Source organism: Scardinius erythrophthalmus (genome assembly GCF_964197995.2).
Source record: "Scardinius erythrophthalmus genome assembly, chromosome: 1".
Classification (NCBI taxonomy): Eukaryota; Metazoa; Chordata; class Actinopteri; order Cypriniformes; family Leuciscidae; genus Scardinius; species Scardinius erythrophthalmus.
The window spans coordinates 45,569,802-45,586,859 of NC_138221.1; the positions used below are offsets into that span (position 1 = coordinate 45,569,802).

Genomic DNA, 17,058 nt, shown 5'->3' on the forward strand with positions numbered 1-17,058 from the left:
ACCCCTTGTCCCCCCTTGGGCTTATTAGCAGGTGGTCACCCTACTAGCAGCCTATGAAGGAGTGAGACAGCTCTCAGATTTCATCAAAAAGATCTTAATTTGTGTTCCGAAGATGAACCAAAGTCTTACGGGGTTGGAACAACATGAGGGTAAGTGATTACTGACAGAATTTTCATTTTTGGGTGAACTAACCCTTTAACAGAACAAAACAAGAGACAAAAGCTCACAAGGAAGGAAAAACACGGGGTGTTAAGAAGGTCCTACTGTCGTATAGTCGGCAATCCTATCTCCAGTCCCTTGTGTGATGTAGTTCTGTAAGGAAGTGTGTGTGTGTGTGTGTGTGTGTGTGTGTGTGTGTGAGTCTGACTCAGAGGGCTGCTGGGACACTCTGGGTGCTGCACAGCCACTTGTCATTCAAAATCTACACCAAAGCATTGCCTATAGGAGCTGCAAAGGAAGGCAATGGTAGACAGATCTGGGTCATCATGTTCCTCACACCAGACCACTGGTGCAAGCCAGTAAGGGACTGTTTGCCACAGATGACTTGAGGGATTATACATATTTAACTATTTGGTTCTTTTATGCAACAGAGTCAAAAGTGTTCATTTACATAGAGAAAAATAAATCATGTGTGTGCGTGAATGTAATGTTCTGTACTTGCATATGTGATGCAAACACTGTACAGATGAAAACACACATTTTATTCCTATTGCTGGACTTGTCTTTACCTCTCTATTAGCATTTGCTTTCTCTGAATGGGATTGATTAGGATCAATATGGCTAGGCAGTACGTGTCCAACAGTAATATACTTTGCAATGTTTTTCCCTCTCTTTCTCTGAACAACTGCAATGTAAATGTGACGATTCAAATCAATTGTATTAATATTAGTGTTAATAAAATATTAGTTGTCCATTCTTAACACAGATGCTTTAGGACAATGCCTATATTAAAATAATTGTGTTTGGACACAACTGCGCTTTTGGATTCCAGTTCAAAGATATCTAGAACAACAGATCTAGATACCCAGAATGCAAGCAAAGCAAAACTAAACTCAACTAAACTAAACTAAACTAAACTAAACTAAACTAAACTAAACTAAACTAAACTAAACTAAACTAAACTAAACTAAACTAAACTAAACTAAACTAAACTAAACTAAACTAAACAAGCAAATACATAGCAAAAAAACAAAAAAGCAAAACAAAAAAACAGATAAGAGTATTGAAACAGATAAGAAGAGGGCAGGGGAAGGAAAAAAACTTACATCAACCACTATTATAAGAAAAAATAATAATTAAGATATATTTATGAATTGAACTGTTATGGTCATGGAAGTGTAAAAGTCTAATAATAATACCTATGTTTTGTAATTTTCTGAATTTACTTACAGTACAATGATTCCAGCATAATCATTAACCTGTTGATTCATCTCATTATTGCCATCACACGCACAGTAACACAACTCACACTCACCAGCCTTACGCATGCAACACAGAAGGGCTTTGGTGAGAGGTTACGTATGAAGAATTACAACAGTGTTGTGGACTTATGTAATTCAAACTTAAGCTCGACAGACTCTGTGCCTCTGCAATTCTTTAGTATTTGTGAAAGAGATCTGGCTTAATAATTCAATTTGACTGTTGACTGTAAGTGCAGTAAGCAAGGCTTCGCCAAAATTGTCAAAGAGCATGAAACGCAGAGTCTTAACATGATAGCTTCTCAGCTTAGCATAGTTTATGGTGGCTAACAATCATGCTAAAAAGCCCATAGAGATGATACTACTGCATTCGTATGGGCAAGCCCTTGATCTGACATGGAAGAAAGTCCCTCTCTGCTGTGTGCACGTACCTCATGTCAAACTTTAGTGACACTACGAGGACTGTACAAGTGGCCTGGGGGTGGGATGGAAGGTGAGTGTTAGTATGCAGCACAAATATTAACCGCAGGATTGTTTAGATATAGTACAGCAATAAAATAAAGTTTAATATACTGTGTTGAACACTTTGGTCAGAGTCTGGTCCTTTGCAGTAACGAGCACATTGAAGCAAGTGCATCTTTTTAACTATATTACATCACAATGGTCAAGTGAGGACAGTTGGAGCTTTCTAATTGTTTTTTACTAGTAGGAAATTCATATTTATGGTTATGACGTGAATGCACCATTATAGTCTATAATGCTGCTAAGTTTCAGCACTGTGTTTTGAGTTCATACACAGTATATTATATTTCATCTGTGTGATTCTATCCAGGTTAATATTTGCAATATCCACCAGTGGATATTTTTGTTCTTCCTTTAAACACAAACACTGATAGTCACATACATACATGTCACACATGACATCTGCATGTATGATTTTAGACACCGAATAACATGTAGACACAGCTCAACATGACACAACAGTACACAGCACAACACGAAATGACAGTACACAATCATTACACAACAAAGACACAAACACTGATCATTACAAAATATTATTTAAAAGAGGAATATGTAATGTATGTAATGACTGCAGTGAGAGTGGGAATAGTTTACATTCATTTACTGCATTATGCAGTACAAGGATGGACAGAACTATAAAATTATAACATTTAACGTGATCAATAATAAACAATTAACATAGAGCACATAGAGAAGTTCCCAGTAACAGTGTTTGACATGTCACTGCAGACTGCAGAACAGTATGTGAAATGATATCAATATAAATAATAAAAACAATTTTTAAACACATATGCAGCTAGTAACAAGACAGCAGAGAACACTGCAAAACATCAAACGCTGAAATAATATTCACAGCACATCCAGATAAAGTATGATAGTGTCATAAATGCAGTACACCATCAGTGATGGTGGAAGAGTCACGCACATCCATAAACAACACATCCGATTTGAACAGTTTGATTTGAAAGACAAAAAAAAAATGTACTGCATCCATTTCCTAACCTTTGATAACATCTTAACGAACATAAACCAGTCCCAATTCACCATAAAATGGAAACTGAACTGACACAAATCTTACAAACGTTTTTTATTCTCTACTTTGCATACTTTGCATTTTTTTTTATTCTTTTCTTGAACCCATCGTGTTCAAGCTTCTGTAAAACTGAAGTAAAAGGCAGTGGATCTGCATTTTATATACATTACTTGATGAATAATTTGTTATGATTCAATTCAATTAATAAGAAATGCTGCAGAGACAACGGTTGAATCCAGCAGTCTGGCTCACTATAAAAACGAACACTTCCAGTAATTAAAGCGACGGGCAGTCAAATGTTTTCATTTATCCTAACATGGAAAGAAATATTAACTATTTTGAATAGTCTTTATGAGGGATGTGTTGTAATGAAAACTCAGGCCCCTCCCCCTTGCTCTGTCCCTCGAGGGGCAGTGACCCGAACAGAATGAGAGCACTGACCCCTCTGGAAGCATTATCGGCCAGGCCAGCAACCTCTCTGCCATATTTTGTCGCTCAATTTTTACTGCACTGCAGTCAAATTCTCACACCGATGCAACCTGGAACTTTGACAGTTGGCTGTAACGCCCGTGGGAACTGCTGATTGACTACAAAATAGCATGAAAAAGCAGTTGCAATTAAAAATTGTGCCAATTTGGTTGTTGGGAATCATTCTGGACTGCCATTCTGTGGACATATTACCTAATTTATAATATAATACGATTAATTTCTGCAGTATAGACTGCAGTAAATATATTAATGTAAACTGATTACTGGCATATACTATATAAAGACAGACTGAGAGAGAAAGCGGTTCAGGTTTTGCAGCAACTTTAAAAATTATTTGAAAGGACATGGATCACCTTTGATACACATAGTGATACATGATATGGTGAAATTGATAATGAATTGGACTATCTCATCAAGATATCGAGCCCTAGAGAGAGAACCCTCAGGTTCTCTGGTTACGGCAAAGATTCAGAAGAGAGGTTAAATGAGAGTAGAGGGGAAAATCAATCAGTCTGCAGAGGGAGAGGAATGGGAGGGAGAGAGAGAGAGAGAGAGAGAGAGAGAGAGAGAGAGGGGGGGGGGGGGTGACTGCAGTCCTGCAGTGCAGTACTATTTCTACGCTTTAAGACAATGGTCAGAGAGGAAGATGACCACAATGCCCTCAGTCAGTGTGCATGCATCCAGACTGCAGCTCTCTCTCACACATTTAGCCTCACCACCAGAGTCTGTCAATGGCAGGGCCCAAGGGTATGTAACTCAAAGCTCTCAGTGTACTCCAAATATAAAACCACATCAAGAGAGCACTTTAGATTGAATAAATGATTGATAATATGGGGGGGGAGGAGTGTATCCTTGGAGTAAGTGGGAGTCTGAAAGTTAAGGTTCTAAACAATTTGCCAGGTTTTAGAAGGCCACATTTTTCAGCCCCTTCATTTTATATTTCACCATGTTTAGCCTAGTCCCAGAATGCTCTCTTCCACTGTTTCCTTGGCAACAGTGGGCAGGAAGGAATGAGAGGGGAGAAGGTAGAAACAGAAAGAGGCAGAAGTTCGAGTGGGGAGAAGACAGAAGAACACATGATGTGGTGATTTAGGAGGAGACCGATGGAGTGGAATATAAAGGGATAGTTCACCCACAAATTAACGTTCTTTCATCATTTACTCACCCTCATATGACTTTTTCTAAGGACTATGCTTAGATAGCCAGATGTATTTATTTGTCCTCAAAGAGGAAATTGTGGAAACTACTATTTTCCATATAATAAAAGAGAAAGACAACAGCTGTCAATGCATGATTTTCAGTGAAATAATACTTGAATTCAAGTTTGTTCCTGACATAAAGCTACTCTGCAGTCTGACTTCAGAATACTTGGAAAATAACTTGGAAAATACAGCACTAAGACTGGAATACACTACACAACTTTTGCCCAGATGTTTGCCTCGATTTGCAGTCTAAATGAGTCGACACTGAAAGTCAGAGTCAGTCTATAGATTTTGGGCCATCGGAGTTGACAGATTTGACAGAAAATTGTGTAGTGTTTGATGGGCACAGAATCATCAACCATGCTTGATATTTTGAGCTGGTTTTAGAACATGTTGTTTTCATCTGTCATGCTTCTCCTAGCAAGGAAGCGTGTGATTCTGCATGAGTTTGTTAGTGTGTTATCCTCAGTCGTTTAGTGTATGATGCCCAGTTTTTCTCTGTAACCATTTACAAAGTTGGCAAGTGAATGATGGCTAGTGTTTTAAAATATGTTCAGATTTTAAAAGTCGTGTAGTGTATTACAGCCTGTAGACATATAGATTATGTTTATGATATTTTATGCTGCCTTTTTGTCCTTTTATTAAACTTGACAGTCCATTCACCAATTGTATGAATGATAGCAGCTTATATTCTTATATTACATTCTGATAAACATCTCCTTCTGTGTCCCACCGAATAAAGTCAGTCCGTATTCTTCGGTGGGACAAAAAAGGAGATGAAATTGAAACAACGGATTGAAATAACGATGAGTAAATCAATTGTCATATTGGGGTGAACTATTTTAAAACATCTATACCAACAGAACACACACACACACACACACACACACACACACACACACACACACACACACACACACACACACACACACACACACACACACACACACACACACACACACACACATATATAAATATAAGATATGGAGTCTATAAAGAAAAAGTTAGAAAACATCCAAAAGAGAAACTTTTGACCTTTCCTGACCTGTGCTCTTCTGCATTCGTCAACAGAACTGAAAGCATAATTGAAGAGGCACTGTGATCACAGTAAGACACACTATGTGGGCACAACTCAAGCCAGAAAGAGTGAGAGGGAAAAGAAGGGGAAAGAGAGAAAGGAGAAAGCAAGAAACAGTCTCACATTTAAAAAAAAGCCTACTGTATGTGGCCATTTCCCCCCAATTTAGGGTCTTAAAAATATATGTAAACCTTTCAGTTTCCATTTGTAAAAATTGCATCACAGCACTTGCAACACAGTGTCCAGTTAAAATGGCAACAGCCCAGGTATGTCATTACAGCCCTACGAGAACTTACCTGTGTCTGTGGGCATCAGTAATATGTGTTTGCTGAGCTTTTAGTGTCTGTGTTGTGGTTTTTTTATTTATCTTACCTCGTCATAAAATTCCCTCTTTAAATGTCCATGTATCTCTTTCAAGTCTACCAGACAGGTTTGTCTCTCCTCACCTGATGTTTTGTGTATATGTGCAGTAGAATTGTGTCCCTGATCAGTTAGACTACAGGACTGTAGCACACATCCTAACAGCGTCAGTGTTTCAGCACAGCCCCTAGACAGCATTTGCAATCTTAAAATACTATTCATGGCTAGAATATTGGAGTTCAGTGTTTCTGGTCCATGTAATGAAGGGTTTTCATCTGCTGGCTGTGATGAAACACTGGTCAGTGGACCCCAGAGTGGAGGGCAGTTCCAGGAGAGAGAAGAAACCAGCTTTATTCAAAAAAATAAAACAGAAAATGCAAATAAAACACAACCCTTCCCAGTGACCGTTCACCAAAACCCCTAAGGCATAAAAAGGCATTCCTCTTTGGACTTCTCTCTGGTAGTAAATATAATGTGGGATGGCAATTATACTGCCCTAAAAAGGCAAAACAGAATAACTACACCCACACTGGAACTGGGGGAAATGGCTTCACTGAGTTTCCATTCTCACACATTTTCTCCTGAATCTGAACATTGAGCCAAACCTGTTTGTTAGGTGAAATCAGTTTAAGAAATGTGATTTTGGACATAATGCAATGTGTAGTTACTGCGTTTTGCCTTTGAATGGCAATACAGTGAGCACTGAAACTCTACAAAGACCCGAGGGGCACTATACTAAGGTGAAAGGTCACCGCTAGGGAGGAGAAGGAGGAGGAAGAAGTCACAGCAACACTGAATGGATTACAGTGCACACACACACACGAAAACACACGAACAAGGGAAGACATGTGTAACAGTGTAGCAACAAGAGCTGACATACAAACGCATGACACGACACAACCTGAGGAAGGAGATAACACAACAACAGCTAGTCAGACAAGCGCACCTCAAAAACACACACATCAGAGAATACAACATCCCCAAACACACTCAAATTAAGCAGAAATCACACATATAACCACCTGTAATAACATTTTTAACACATTTTCATTTCCTCAAATCTGTGGGTGTGTGAACTTGAGTGTGTCTTGAACTATACTGGCCTGAGGGTTAAAAGTGAAGCGTTAACTCGTGTCTGGTGCTCAGTTCAGTCAAGAGAAAAGAGTGTGAACGATGTACAAACAGGATGAAGAAAAAAAGAAAGAAACTGAGGAAACAATCAGAGGCAAAAATAATTAGAATGACAAAAGTTTAGTTTTGAGGGTAAAATGAGAGTGAGAAAAACAGAGATGAGGGAGCTAGTGCTGTAATGATATCACTCATATTTGAGATATATATATAGTGAAGGTTTTAAAGCTAGTCCAAGCAAACACTTATTCATTTTTGAGTCAGAGAGACACAGGGGATATTGACTCTAGCTTGTTGCGAGTCAGTATCAGAAATTAACCAAGTCTCAGGGCAAAAATTCCACTGAAAGTTACAGAAATGCCCCTGATATTTTAAAAAAGAAAAGAAAAAAAAGTTTTCAAAAAAGTAATATGATTGATTATATTAATACAAAAGTGAATTTCTGGCACTGCTGTGATTGATGCTACTGTGAAAATTTAGTATATGCAAATATAAAATACTCGAGTTAGATTGTAATATTGTACAAAATTGTCAAACACATCGACAGAACACACTGGAGGCATTGTCCTCCCTGACTCAAATGCATATTGTTCCTGTTAAGCTCAGTTTAGTTTTACTGGGTACTGAAGTACTGAGTGTGACTATGTTTGTGTTTCATATCTATAGTTGCTCTAAAGTATGAATGTGCTAAATATAGTCTTAGTACAAATACTAGTAAATGTGTCCTTCTGAAATATAAACTTAATTCCCTGTGAAATAGCAGTATGCTGTATGGAGTAAATATTGACCATTTCTGTACTCAACTAATCTCTACGCTGCATCACAGGTGGCTTTCTTAAGTGTTACCTCTGATTCACTATGGTTTGATCCAGGAAGAGGCAGAATTGGCATTGAGGTCCTGCTGTAGCAGTGGCCCTTCCGACTTGAACCATTCCTCTCCTGGGTTGGCGCCTGCAGCTTCTAGTGTTTTTGTGGGGGGGGGTGGGGAGTTGTAGGATTTGGTTGTGTAGACGGGTGTATTTAGGATACGTGGAGGTTAATGGAAAGGTGCAGGAGTAGGAATGTATAGTATAGAAAGCAAGGCAGTAGATATTAATCATGCCATTGCAAAAAAGTAAAGGACATGAAAAGACATAAGAGGATGTGTCGCAAAGAGCATGAGGTGCAGAAGATTGGGAGGAAAGAGTTGGAAGGTTGGAAGGAGGGAATAAGACATGGACAGAGACAAGCCAGGGTGGGAGGCCAGGAAGAGAAAGAGAATGAAGTAATAAATCAATGAATGAGAGCAAGAAAGAGAGCAAGAAAGAATGAGAGCAAGCATGATAGAGACAGACAGACAGACAGACAGATGATAGATAGATAGATAGATAGATAGATAGATAGATAGATAGATAGATAGATAGATAGATAGATAGATAGATAGATAGATAGATAGATAGATAGATAGATAGCATTTGAAGAGCTTGTTGACCATACGCAGTGAATTTGTTTGATAAATCTGTTCATTTGTGCTAGGATTACGTTCACTGAAAAGTCATGATATTATCAAAGATTAAACACTATTACCAAAGATACGAATTGAATTATTACTGCGTGTGTGGTAGCAGCTTTGCTAATGATGAGCGCCCTTCAGAATGATTGATGTGGTGAATTATGAGGAGAAATGCAAGAGATGGAGGGAGCTTTGCTGTTAGTATGGATGCAGGAGAGTATGTTTCAATGCGTATACCTCTGATGTACTTTGTGAAGTGCATCTGAGTGCATGTATATTTGAGTATAGATGTGTATAAATATATATATTTATATATATATATATATATATATATATATATATATATATATATATATTTCGCTATAGTGTTTTTTGCAATTTATGTGTGTTTGTCCTAATACGCAATAATAAGCATTGGATCATATAACTTACCTTTCTTTGTAATGTAGACTGAAAATATGAGTATAATAACACGTTTGTTTGTGGGTGCCACATACCTTTCCTGACATTGCTGTCTGTGGTGCGGAACTCTCCGGTACTGAGGAGGAAGCAGGCCCTATCGTGGGGGTAGCGTTCACGGCCCGTGCCTGTCCCCAACCCACCAGTGGCCGGACTCCTGTCATCTGGCCCCAGCACCTGATCTATAGTGGGACAGTCCTCATTGGCCAGAGCTGCGTTTGCAGCATCCCCATTCTGCTTTGAGTCTGAAAGATAGATAGAGAGAAAGAAAGAAATAAAGACTATTAGTGGGACTGTGTGCATGTGAAATTAGAGAGAGTCATAGTAACATGAAAAGACAGGGAGGAAGGAAGAAAAAAGACAAGGATGAAAAGGGATGAATAAAAAGGAGCAAAAAATAGATATGTGCTACAAAAAGAGCATCAGCATCACTTGATTAAAATGGTGCAGGGGTATTTAGAACATCACACACACACACACACACACACACACACACACACACACACACACACACACACACACACACACACACACACACACACACACACACACACACACACACACACACACACACACACACATACACATACACACACACATACACACACATACACACAACATGAATGAGTGTGAGACTGAGATGTACACACACTCAAACAAAGAAGCTGCAGGGGCACTTGTTCTTATAGCTTCAGACACAGCTGTCAAATCTAATCTGACGTGAGTTACTGCTCAACAATTTACAGAAATAAGCCAGGGGGCAAAGCCTGCTAAAGACATGGAGAGAGATAGAAAGAAAAGGAGAATGGGAAGGCGAGGGAGAACATGGCATAGAGACTGTTATGTAATTTGACCTCATTGGAAGGAATTACAAATATTTATCTGTGAAGACAGCAGTCCATATGACCATGAGATCTGGGAAGATGAACATTCACACTGGAGTGGTGACAAAAGGGTGATAAATGGATGTCACAAAAGTCTATAGCAAAGGTCATGACATCAAGTTCGCCAAACCAGATATAACTCATTTTCCTGACAGCCATTTAATTACAGTCATTAAAAGGACCATAAAAATACTTATAATACAATAAAATTTAAATAAAAAACATTTATTTACCTTAATGTGTTTAACCCTCATATTGTGTTCAGGGCCTTTTGACCCAGAGAGGTTTTTCTTTTCCCCAAAAATGCTAGTTAATGTTATTGCATTGGACTAAAATTTACTGACTTTACTCACCCAGGGTATAACTACTTCCCTAAATATACTTTTTTTTGTGTGTGAAATTATATTATTCTTTTATTCTTTTTCACACGGATGAATTTTATCCTCAGATCAATGAGGCCTATGATCAATCTGTTTAAAAAAGAAATACAAAACCTTTCCTAACTGAAAGAAAACAAGTTGACAAAAAGATTGAATCCAATATGTGGTGATAATATAGCACAACGAGTAATTTTTAAAAGGCCATTTTTGACCAGGAACACCACAAGTGTGATTTGTTCTATTTTGTACAAAATAAAAGCATTTCAAAATAAACTTCCTGGTTAAACATTAAAGCACACTAGTGTGGTAAATTGTACAGAATATACTTACTTTTTCAATATTGCCAAAATTACACATGATGAATAATGCTTTTTTGGTCAAAAATGTATATGCAAAAGCTCAAATAAAGAAGTCCTACAGTTAAAAAAGTAATACAAAACCTGGCCTAATTGAAAGAAAATAAGTAGACAAAAAGATTGAATCCAATATTTGGTGATAATATAGCATAACGAGTGATTTACAAGCAATTTTTAAAAGGCCGGTCATTTTTGACCGGGAACACAAAAGGTGTTATTCCTGCTACAGACTGCGATATCAGCAATCCCATAAGATCATTACAAATCATACTGTACAACATGGATCTAATAAACTTGGGTGCGGCATGTATGTAGACTGTACGATGATGACACCTATTGAATCTTAGGCTACGACGCAAGTTAGTATAGAAGAATAAAATGTCATCAGCATGCGCAAGTGGTAAACAAATCGAGCAAGTTGAATCTGACTTTAGCAATTGTGGTGGAGGAAGCAAAAGAGGAGAATATACACAGTCATGGCTAGGGAAAAGAGGCCAAATTTGAGCAATTTTGGCATGCTAATTTTGCAAATGGAGCTTAAGGCAAGTAGTTTTAAGTTTTAACGCCATGTCGCGTTGATCAATGCGCCATTTCATGTTTCATTATTATTGGCTAGTCAGTAGACGTAGGTCGTAGCAGCAAACACACTGTGAGATGATCATGCTAAATTTCTGACACTGAGCATTTTACAGGGGTTTCAACACAACAAAAGGGTTAAATATCCACATGAATTTAGAAATCTAGTACAATGTTCAAGCTGCTCTTTTCCATACAATGGAAGTAAATGGCAGGCTTTTAAGTGAATAATGAGTCAATTTCTGCCTGTTCTTCAAATAAACCTATTGTATTGCTTAGACCAATTTTATTATTTTTATGGTGCATTTGCACTTTTTGAAGCTTGACATCCCTTGGTTCCTATATTTACCTTCACTGTATAGAAGTGAGAAGGTAAGACATTTTTCACAACATCACCTTTAGCTTTCCACTGAAGAAATAAAGGTATTCGTATTTGGATTGACATATGGGTAAAAAATGATGAGAGATTTTTAAATATGGGTGAACCTTTTAAAAATCTCAAGCATAGAAATCAAGCTACAGAATCAGAGCATCTCTCACACATTTACCAAAAAAATAAACACACTCATACATGGGGACGGGGGACAAACAAATGACGAATTATAAGTTTTATCATTTTAGTTTTACACTATTAATAAATCTTCACTAACAGTATACATGATGGATATGATACCAGTATTGTAGGTGTCAAGAGCGTGTGGGATTTGAAGCTACAGGAGGGCACATGTGCTAAAGCGTTTCTTCACAGCAAGTGTCTCAGGATGATTATGCTGCCTTTTATTTCCTCAGGAAATTCCAGCTGAGAGAACTCCATGAAAAAGCAAAACAAAGAGGAGGAGCTAAGAACTATAGCTCGCATCCACTTAAGAGGCTGCTTGTCCTAAATAATTAAACTTTTTTTTGGAAAAACGTCCAAGTTATCCTATTTATAAAGATGCAATGTTAAATCTATTAATTAAACATTTGACAAAATCGGTTTTGAAATTAGTTGAAAATCACCAGAGGTAAGCAGAGTCCTGTTGATTTGAAACCTTCTGCCTGCTTTATAGATCAAAAATCGCATATGCTAATCTGAAGGGTCGTGACTAATCTGCCTCATGTTAATCTTAGCATGGGGTGTGTATATTTGAGTTATGCACAGTAATGACAGACGGAGCTCTCTCGGCTGCATGAACTCACTGGCTCAACCTGACTGGCACCTTCACATGCAAACACACACACACACATTATTGTATAGCGAAAAGATATTTTCTTAAACAGTATTTTGATCTTGTTCTACAGTGAAATCCTAACAACAAGAACAACTACTTGAGTAGCAAAATTGTTTAAGAATTGCTTGAGCAATATACTCTTCTACTGATAAGGTTCTTTAATATCAGGTCTTCCAATAAATTGCACCATTTGGTAGGTCATAAATAATAATAATTACTTTCAATTGATATTATTTTTCTTGGTTATATGGACATTAAGGGAACATTCCATTTTATAATTTTGCAAACATTATCGGAACATTACTTTTGAATGTTCTCTGAACATTCTGAAACAAGTAGTAACTTCCGTTTTTTTTCCGTTAAACAAGCTAAAACATTTCAGAAAAAAGTTCCATGAATGATATATAAATTATGTTTTTGCTAACGTTTTAAGAACATTATTAAGGTCCAGATTTGAACGAACATTGTATTAATGTAACTGGAAGAACGTTTGTCCATAACTTCGAGAGAACCTTGCCAGAATTTTTGTCAAAATTCTGAGAACCAATGTGTATTGGTATCGTAAAAATAATTTGCCCAGTCTTCAGTGTCACATGATCCTTCAGAAATCATTCTAATATGCTGATTTGCTGCTGAATAAACATTTCTTATTGTCAATGTTGAAAACAGCTGTGCTGCTTAATTTTTTCCCAGGATTCTTTGATGAATAGAATGTTCAAAAGAACATCATTTATTCGAAATAGAGATCTTTTTTATCAATTCTTTACTGTCACTTTTGATACATTTAATGCATCCATGCTGAATAAAAGTCTATAGTGTTTTTTTTAACAATAGTTTGTGTGTATATACAGTATATTTGGATTAAAAAAATTATATTTTTACTGGCAAACAAGACAAATATAATGATTAGGAAAATTAGTTTGTGTAGTGAGTGCGCAAATAAACTGCACACACAAATAGGACTGTAAACTCCATGTCAATCATCCACCAAAAGCTGATTCAGGATCATATACCCTTCCCTTCTGATTGGCTGGGATGTTTTCTAGTAGCCTTAGAAACTGATTGGAACGCATGCAACGCATAATCCTGCTATAAATTTGAATAATAACATCCCTGTCCTGTCAAAACTGGCCGTGACAGCCCAGTTTTGCATATTACTACTCTCAAATATTTGGGCGTGTATGTGTGTAGACAGTTACACAAGATTATATAAAAGACCCAGTTAAGGCGATGGCAGTTCATTATAAAGATCTATAAGTGATGAGCACAGGCAGAACTTTCATGATGGGTGAGATGGGGCTAGCTGACCTCACACACAAAAATATACTCACTATAGCATATTTTTGTTGGTAATATAGCACTTATTTGGCTTATTGTTGGAAATGTAACCTATTAGTGCAGAGAGACCTCACACACACAGACATGTAAACACATGGCTACACTCACACGCACACACACCTGCTCTGTTAATCTCTATGATTTCCTCCTGTGCAAGAGGACAGTCTCCTGCCATGCTTCCAGAGCCCACCATACCGCCCAGCACATTACCCATGATCCTGTGCGGTGAGGCAGAGGCCATTGCCAGGGCATCTGGCTTACAGTAGTTGGGCGATCCAGGCTGCGGAGCCCGCGGGATGTACTTGTTCTTTTTCTTGGGCAGCTTCTGCTTGGCCATGGCCAGAGAGTAGTACATGCCGAAGTTATTTACAATGACGGGCACAGGCATGGCGATGGTCAGCACGCCTGCCAGGGCGCACAGGGCACCCACTAACATACCAGACCATGTTTCTGGATACATGTCACCATAGCCCAGTGTTGTCATGGTGACCACGGCCCACCAGAAGCCAATGGGGATGTTTTTGAAGCTGGTGTGGGCGCTTGCCGTGGGGTCAGCCGGGTCAGCGCCGATGCGCTCGGCGTAGTAGATCATAGTGGCGAAGATGAGCACTCCGAGAGCGAGGAAGATGATAAGGAGCAAGAATTCATTGGTGCTGGCGCGGAGCGTATGACCCAGCACTCTCAGCCCCACGAAATGCCGAGTAAGCTTGAAGATTCGCAGGATTCGGACGAATCGCACCACGCGCAAAAAGCCCAGCACGTCTTTCGCCGCTTTAGAGGAGAGGCCGCTCAGCGCCACCTCCAGGTAAAAGGGCAGGATGGCTACAAAGTCAATGATGTTCAGCGAGCTCTTGAAGAACTCTGCCTTATCAGGGCAGAAGATGACACGGGCAAACACCTCGATGGTGAACCAGATGACGCATACGCCCTCCACGTAGGTCAGCCAGTTGTCAGTCACTACCTCATACACAATCTCCTCCCGCGTGACGTTCCCCACTGTCACGTTCTCTGTCTTATTGTAGATGGTGTTGAAGGCCTGGTGTGTCTCCAAGCAAAATGTTGAGATGGAGATGAGGATGAACAGGAGCGAGCCGAACGCCACATACTGAAAACAGAGAGAGGAAGACACAGAGAGAGACAGGAAGACACAAAGAGAGATGAGAAGATGAGCACAATTATATTATACAGAGAAATCAGAGAGATCACTATTGGATCACTATTTAAATTAAGAACTGTTACAGTGTCATTTCTATGGCAAAATTGCAAAAACAATGACAGTCTGATCATCAACATGATCTAGATCAGGGGTCTTCAACAGGGGCTCTGCCAATTATTGTTTTATACCAAACAATTTAACATGGTGAAATTTTGCGGACAAAAAAAAAACGTTCATTGTCTATAGTCAATAGTGTAGCGATGTATGAAGCACGTTTGACAATGTGGGGAATCCGCAAACTCTGCATGACTAACTCGAACCCATTGCGAAATCTTTCACCCTCATGCGAGTGGATTCCTATTAAACTGACTTGAATTTCATCTGCATAACAACAGTAAATGTGGCCGCAGCTTAATGTATGAATTTTAAAATATTATTTTGTCATCCAGCTTCAGAGTCTGAAAGCCCTTTCCTTGTCGCCACGTAAGGAAATCGCCAGTTTAAAAGTGCATCATCCCAGAATTTTAAGTGCACTGTTTCTTGTTGGTATCTATAACACACTATTCACACTATTTTTGGTATACTACAAAATGGCTACCATGGAATCGTGCACAAGCACGCAAATTGGAACGCACCTTAAATTTTGTGGAAAATGAACCAAGCTAAACCTAAACTTAAGAAGCTGAGTTCCACTAAATGTTTCATTGTTCCTCACAGATTAAAATATACCATGTAAAATTTAAATGAAATAATAACAGTTCTTTTAATGGCTTAGCAACTTAAGTATCATAAAGTATGTGAATTGATTAATATGAAACAACACGCATTATTATAGGCCAGGCTTAAAATGCAACACTCAATTGAAACAATATTTAACAGAGGGTCCCTGCTTGGTCTTTCTATACAACAAAGTGTCCTTGGACTGAAAAAGGTTGAAGACACCTTTTCTAGATAGATTTTATAAATCAAAATAGCATGCTGGGATTCTCTTTCTGTGCTCAAAACCGTAAGCTGTTGGCAGCAGGTACGAAATGACATTGAAAACAAGCATATACATGACAGAATAAGCGTTTTAACATCCAGGGGCTGCTGTGATGCAGTTTGGACCACTGCAGAGGTCGTTCTCAATCACAAAGAGATGTACCACAGATAGAGGGCGCCAAATACTACAACAAAACAGCAAAAGTGCTCTGCGAATAGTGAGACTGGTGTTAATGCAGCAGTCTCATTGACACGCAGCACTGAGGAAACACCACAGAGAAGGAAGATGGGGGTAAAGCAGACTTTGTGAAATGAGTGTGAAGACGAGGAGAATAGATGATGGAGGCAGTAAATGAGAGAAGAGATGGGTATGTATACAAAGTTCTGTAATGGAGGGGAAGAAGAGAGAGAAAAAAAAATTATATATAGAAATAAAAAAAATCTGCGCGCATAAGGAAATGGAAGCGGGATATAAGGGGAAGTGAGGGGCCAGTGAATTATAGCAGTGTGCGTGGTCACCATTCTGAAAAAAGAGATGTCATGTTGTCTCTCCTGTAGATAGATGTGCATTGATTGGCTGGTGCACATCTCTTGTTAAAGCCCACAGGCTCTTCTCCTATCACCTGCAATCAATATAATCTGTTTATCTCAGTCCACCTCAGTGCCAGAATCCATACTGTGATTTTTTTATGTAGCCCGTGCCATTTATTTGGAAGTGTAGATGTGTGTGTGTGTGTGTGTGTGTGTGTGTGTGTGTGTGTGTGTGTGTGTGTGTGTGTGTGTGTGTGTGTGTGTGTGTGTGTGTGAAACGCTGCTGCTGCCATTACCCCTCTGCAGTGCTCGCATTATTCTCCCCTCACCCCGCTCCTCATTTCTCCCCCTCCTCTCTGTCAGTCCACACTTGCCCCTCCTCCCTTTACTGGGGTAAACCATTCCTTTTGCAGAGGAATATCTCTCCACCTCCTTTTCTGCCTCCAGTCTTCTGGCTCCTC

The 17,058-nt window shown here is 38.8% G+C and overlaps 1 protein-coding gene across 7 annotated transcripts in view; it reads right to left on the reverse strand.

The window, feature by feature from the left end:
• The window catches only part of kcnc3a (potassium voltage-gated channel, Shaw-related subfamily, member 3a), a gene marked incomplete at its 5' end in the record, with an annotated part of 80,609 nt that overhangs the window by 15,068 nt on the left and 48,483 nt on the right, over window positions 1-17,058 (reverse strand). For 3 of the 7 annotated variants that reach the window (XM_081392510.1, XM_081392512.1, XM_081392516.1), the window contains 2 exons: window positions 9,223-9,429; window positions 14,050-15,034. In XM_081392510.1, coding sequence (XP_081248636.1) covers window positions 9,223-9,429; window positions 14,050-15,034 — 1,192 coding nt within the window. Of the gene's footprint in view, window positions 1-6,985; window positions 7,007-9,222; window positions 9,430-14,049; window positions 15,035-17,058 lie in introns of all 7 variants that reach the window. The other 4 variants (XM_081392513.1, XM_081392515.1, XM_081392514.1 and 1 more) reach the window with 2 other exon arrangements.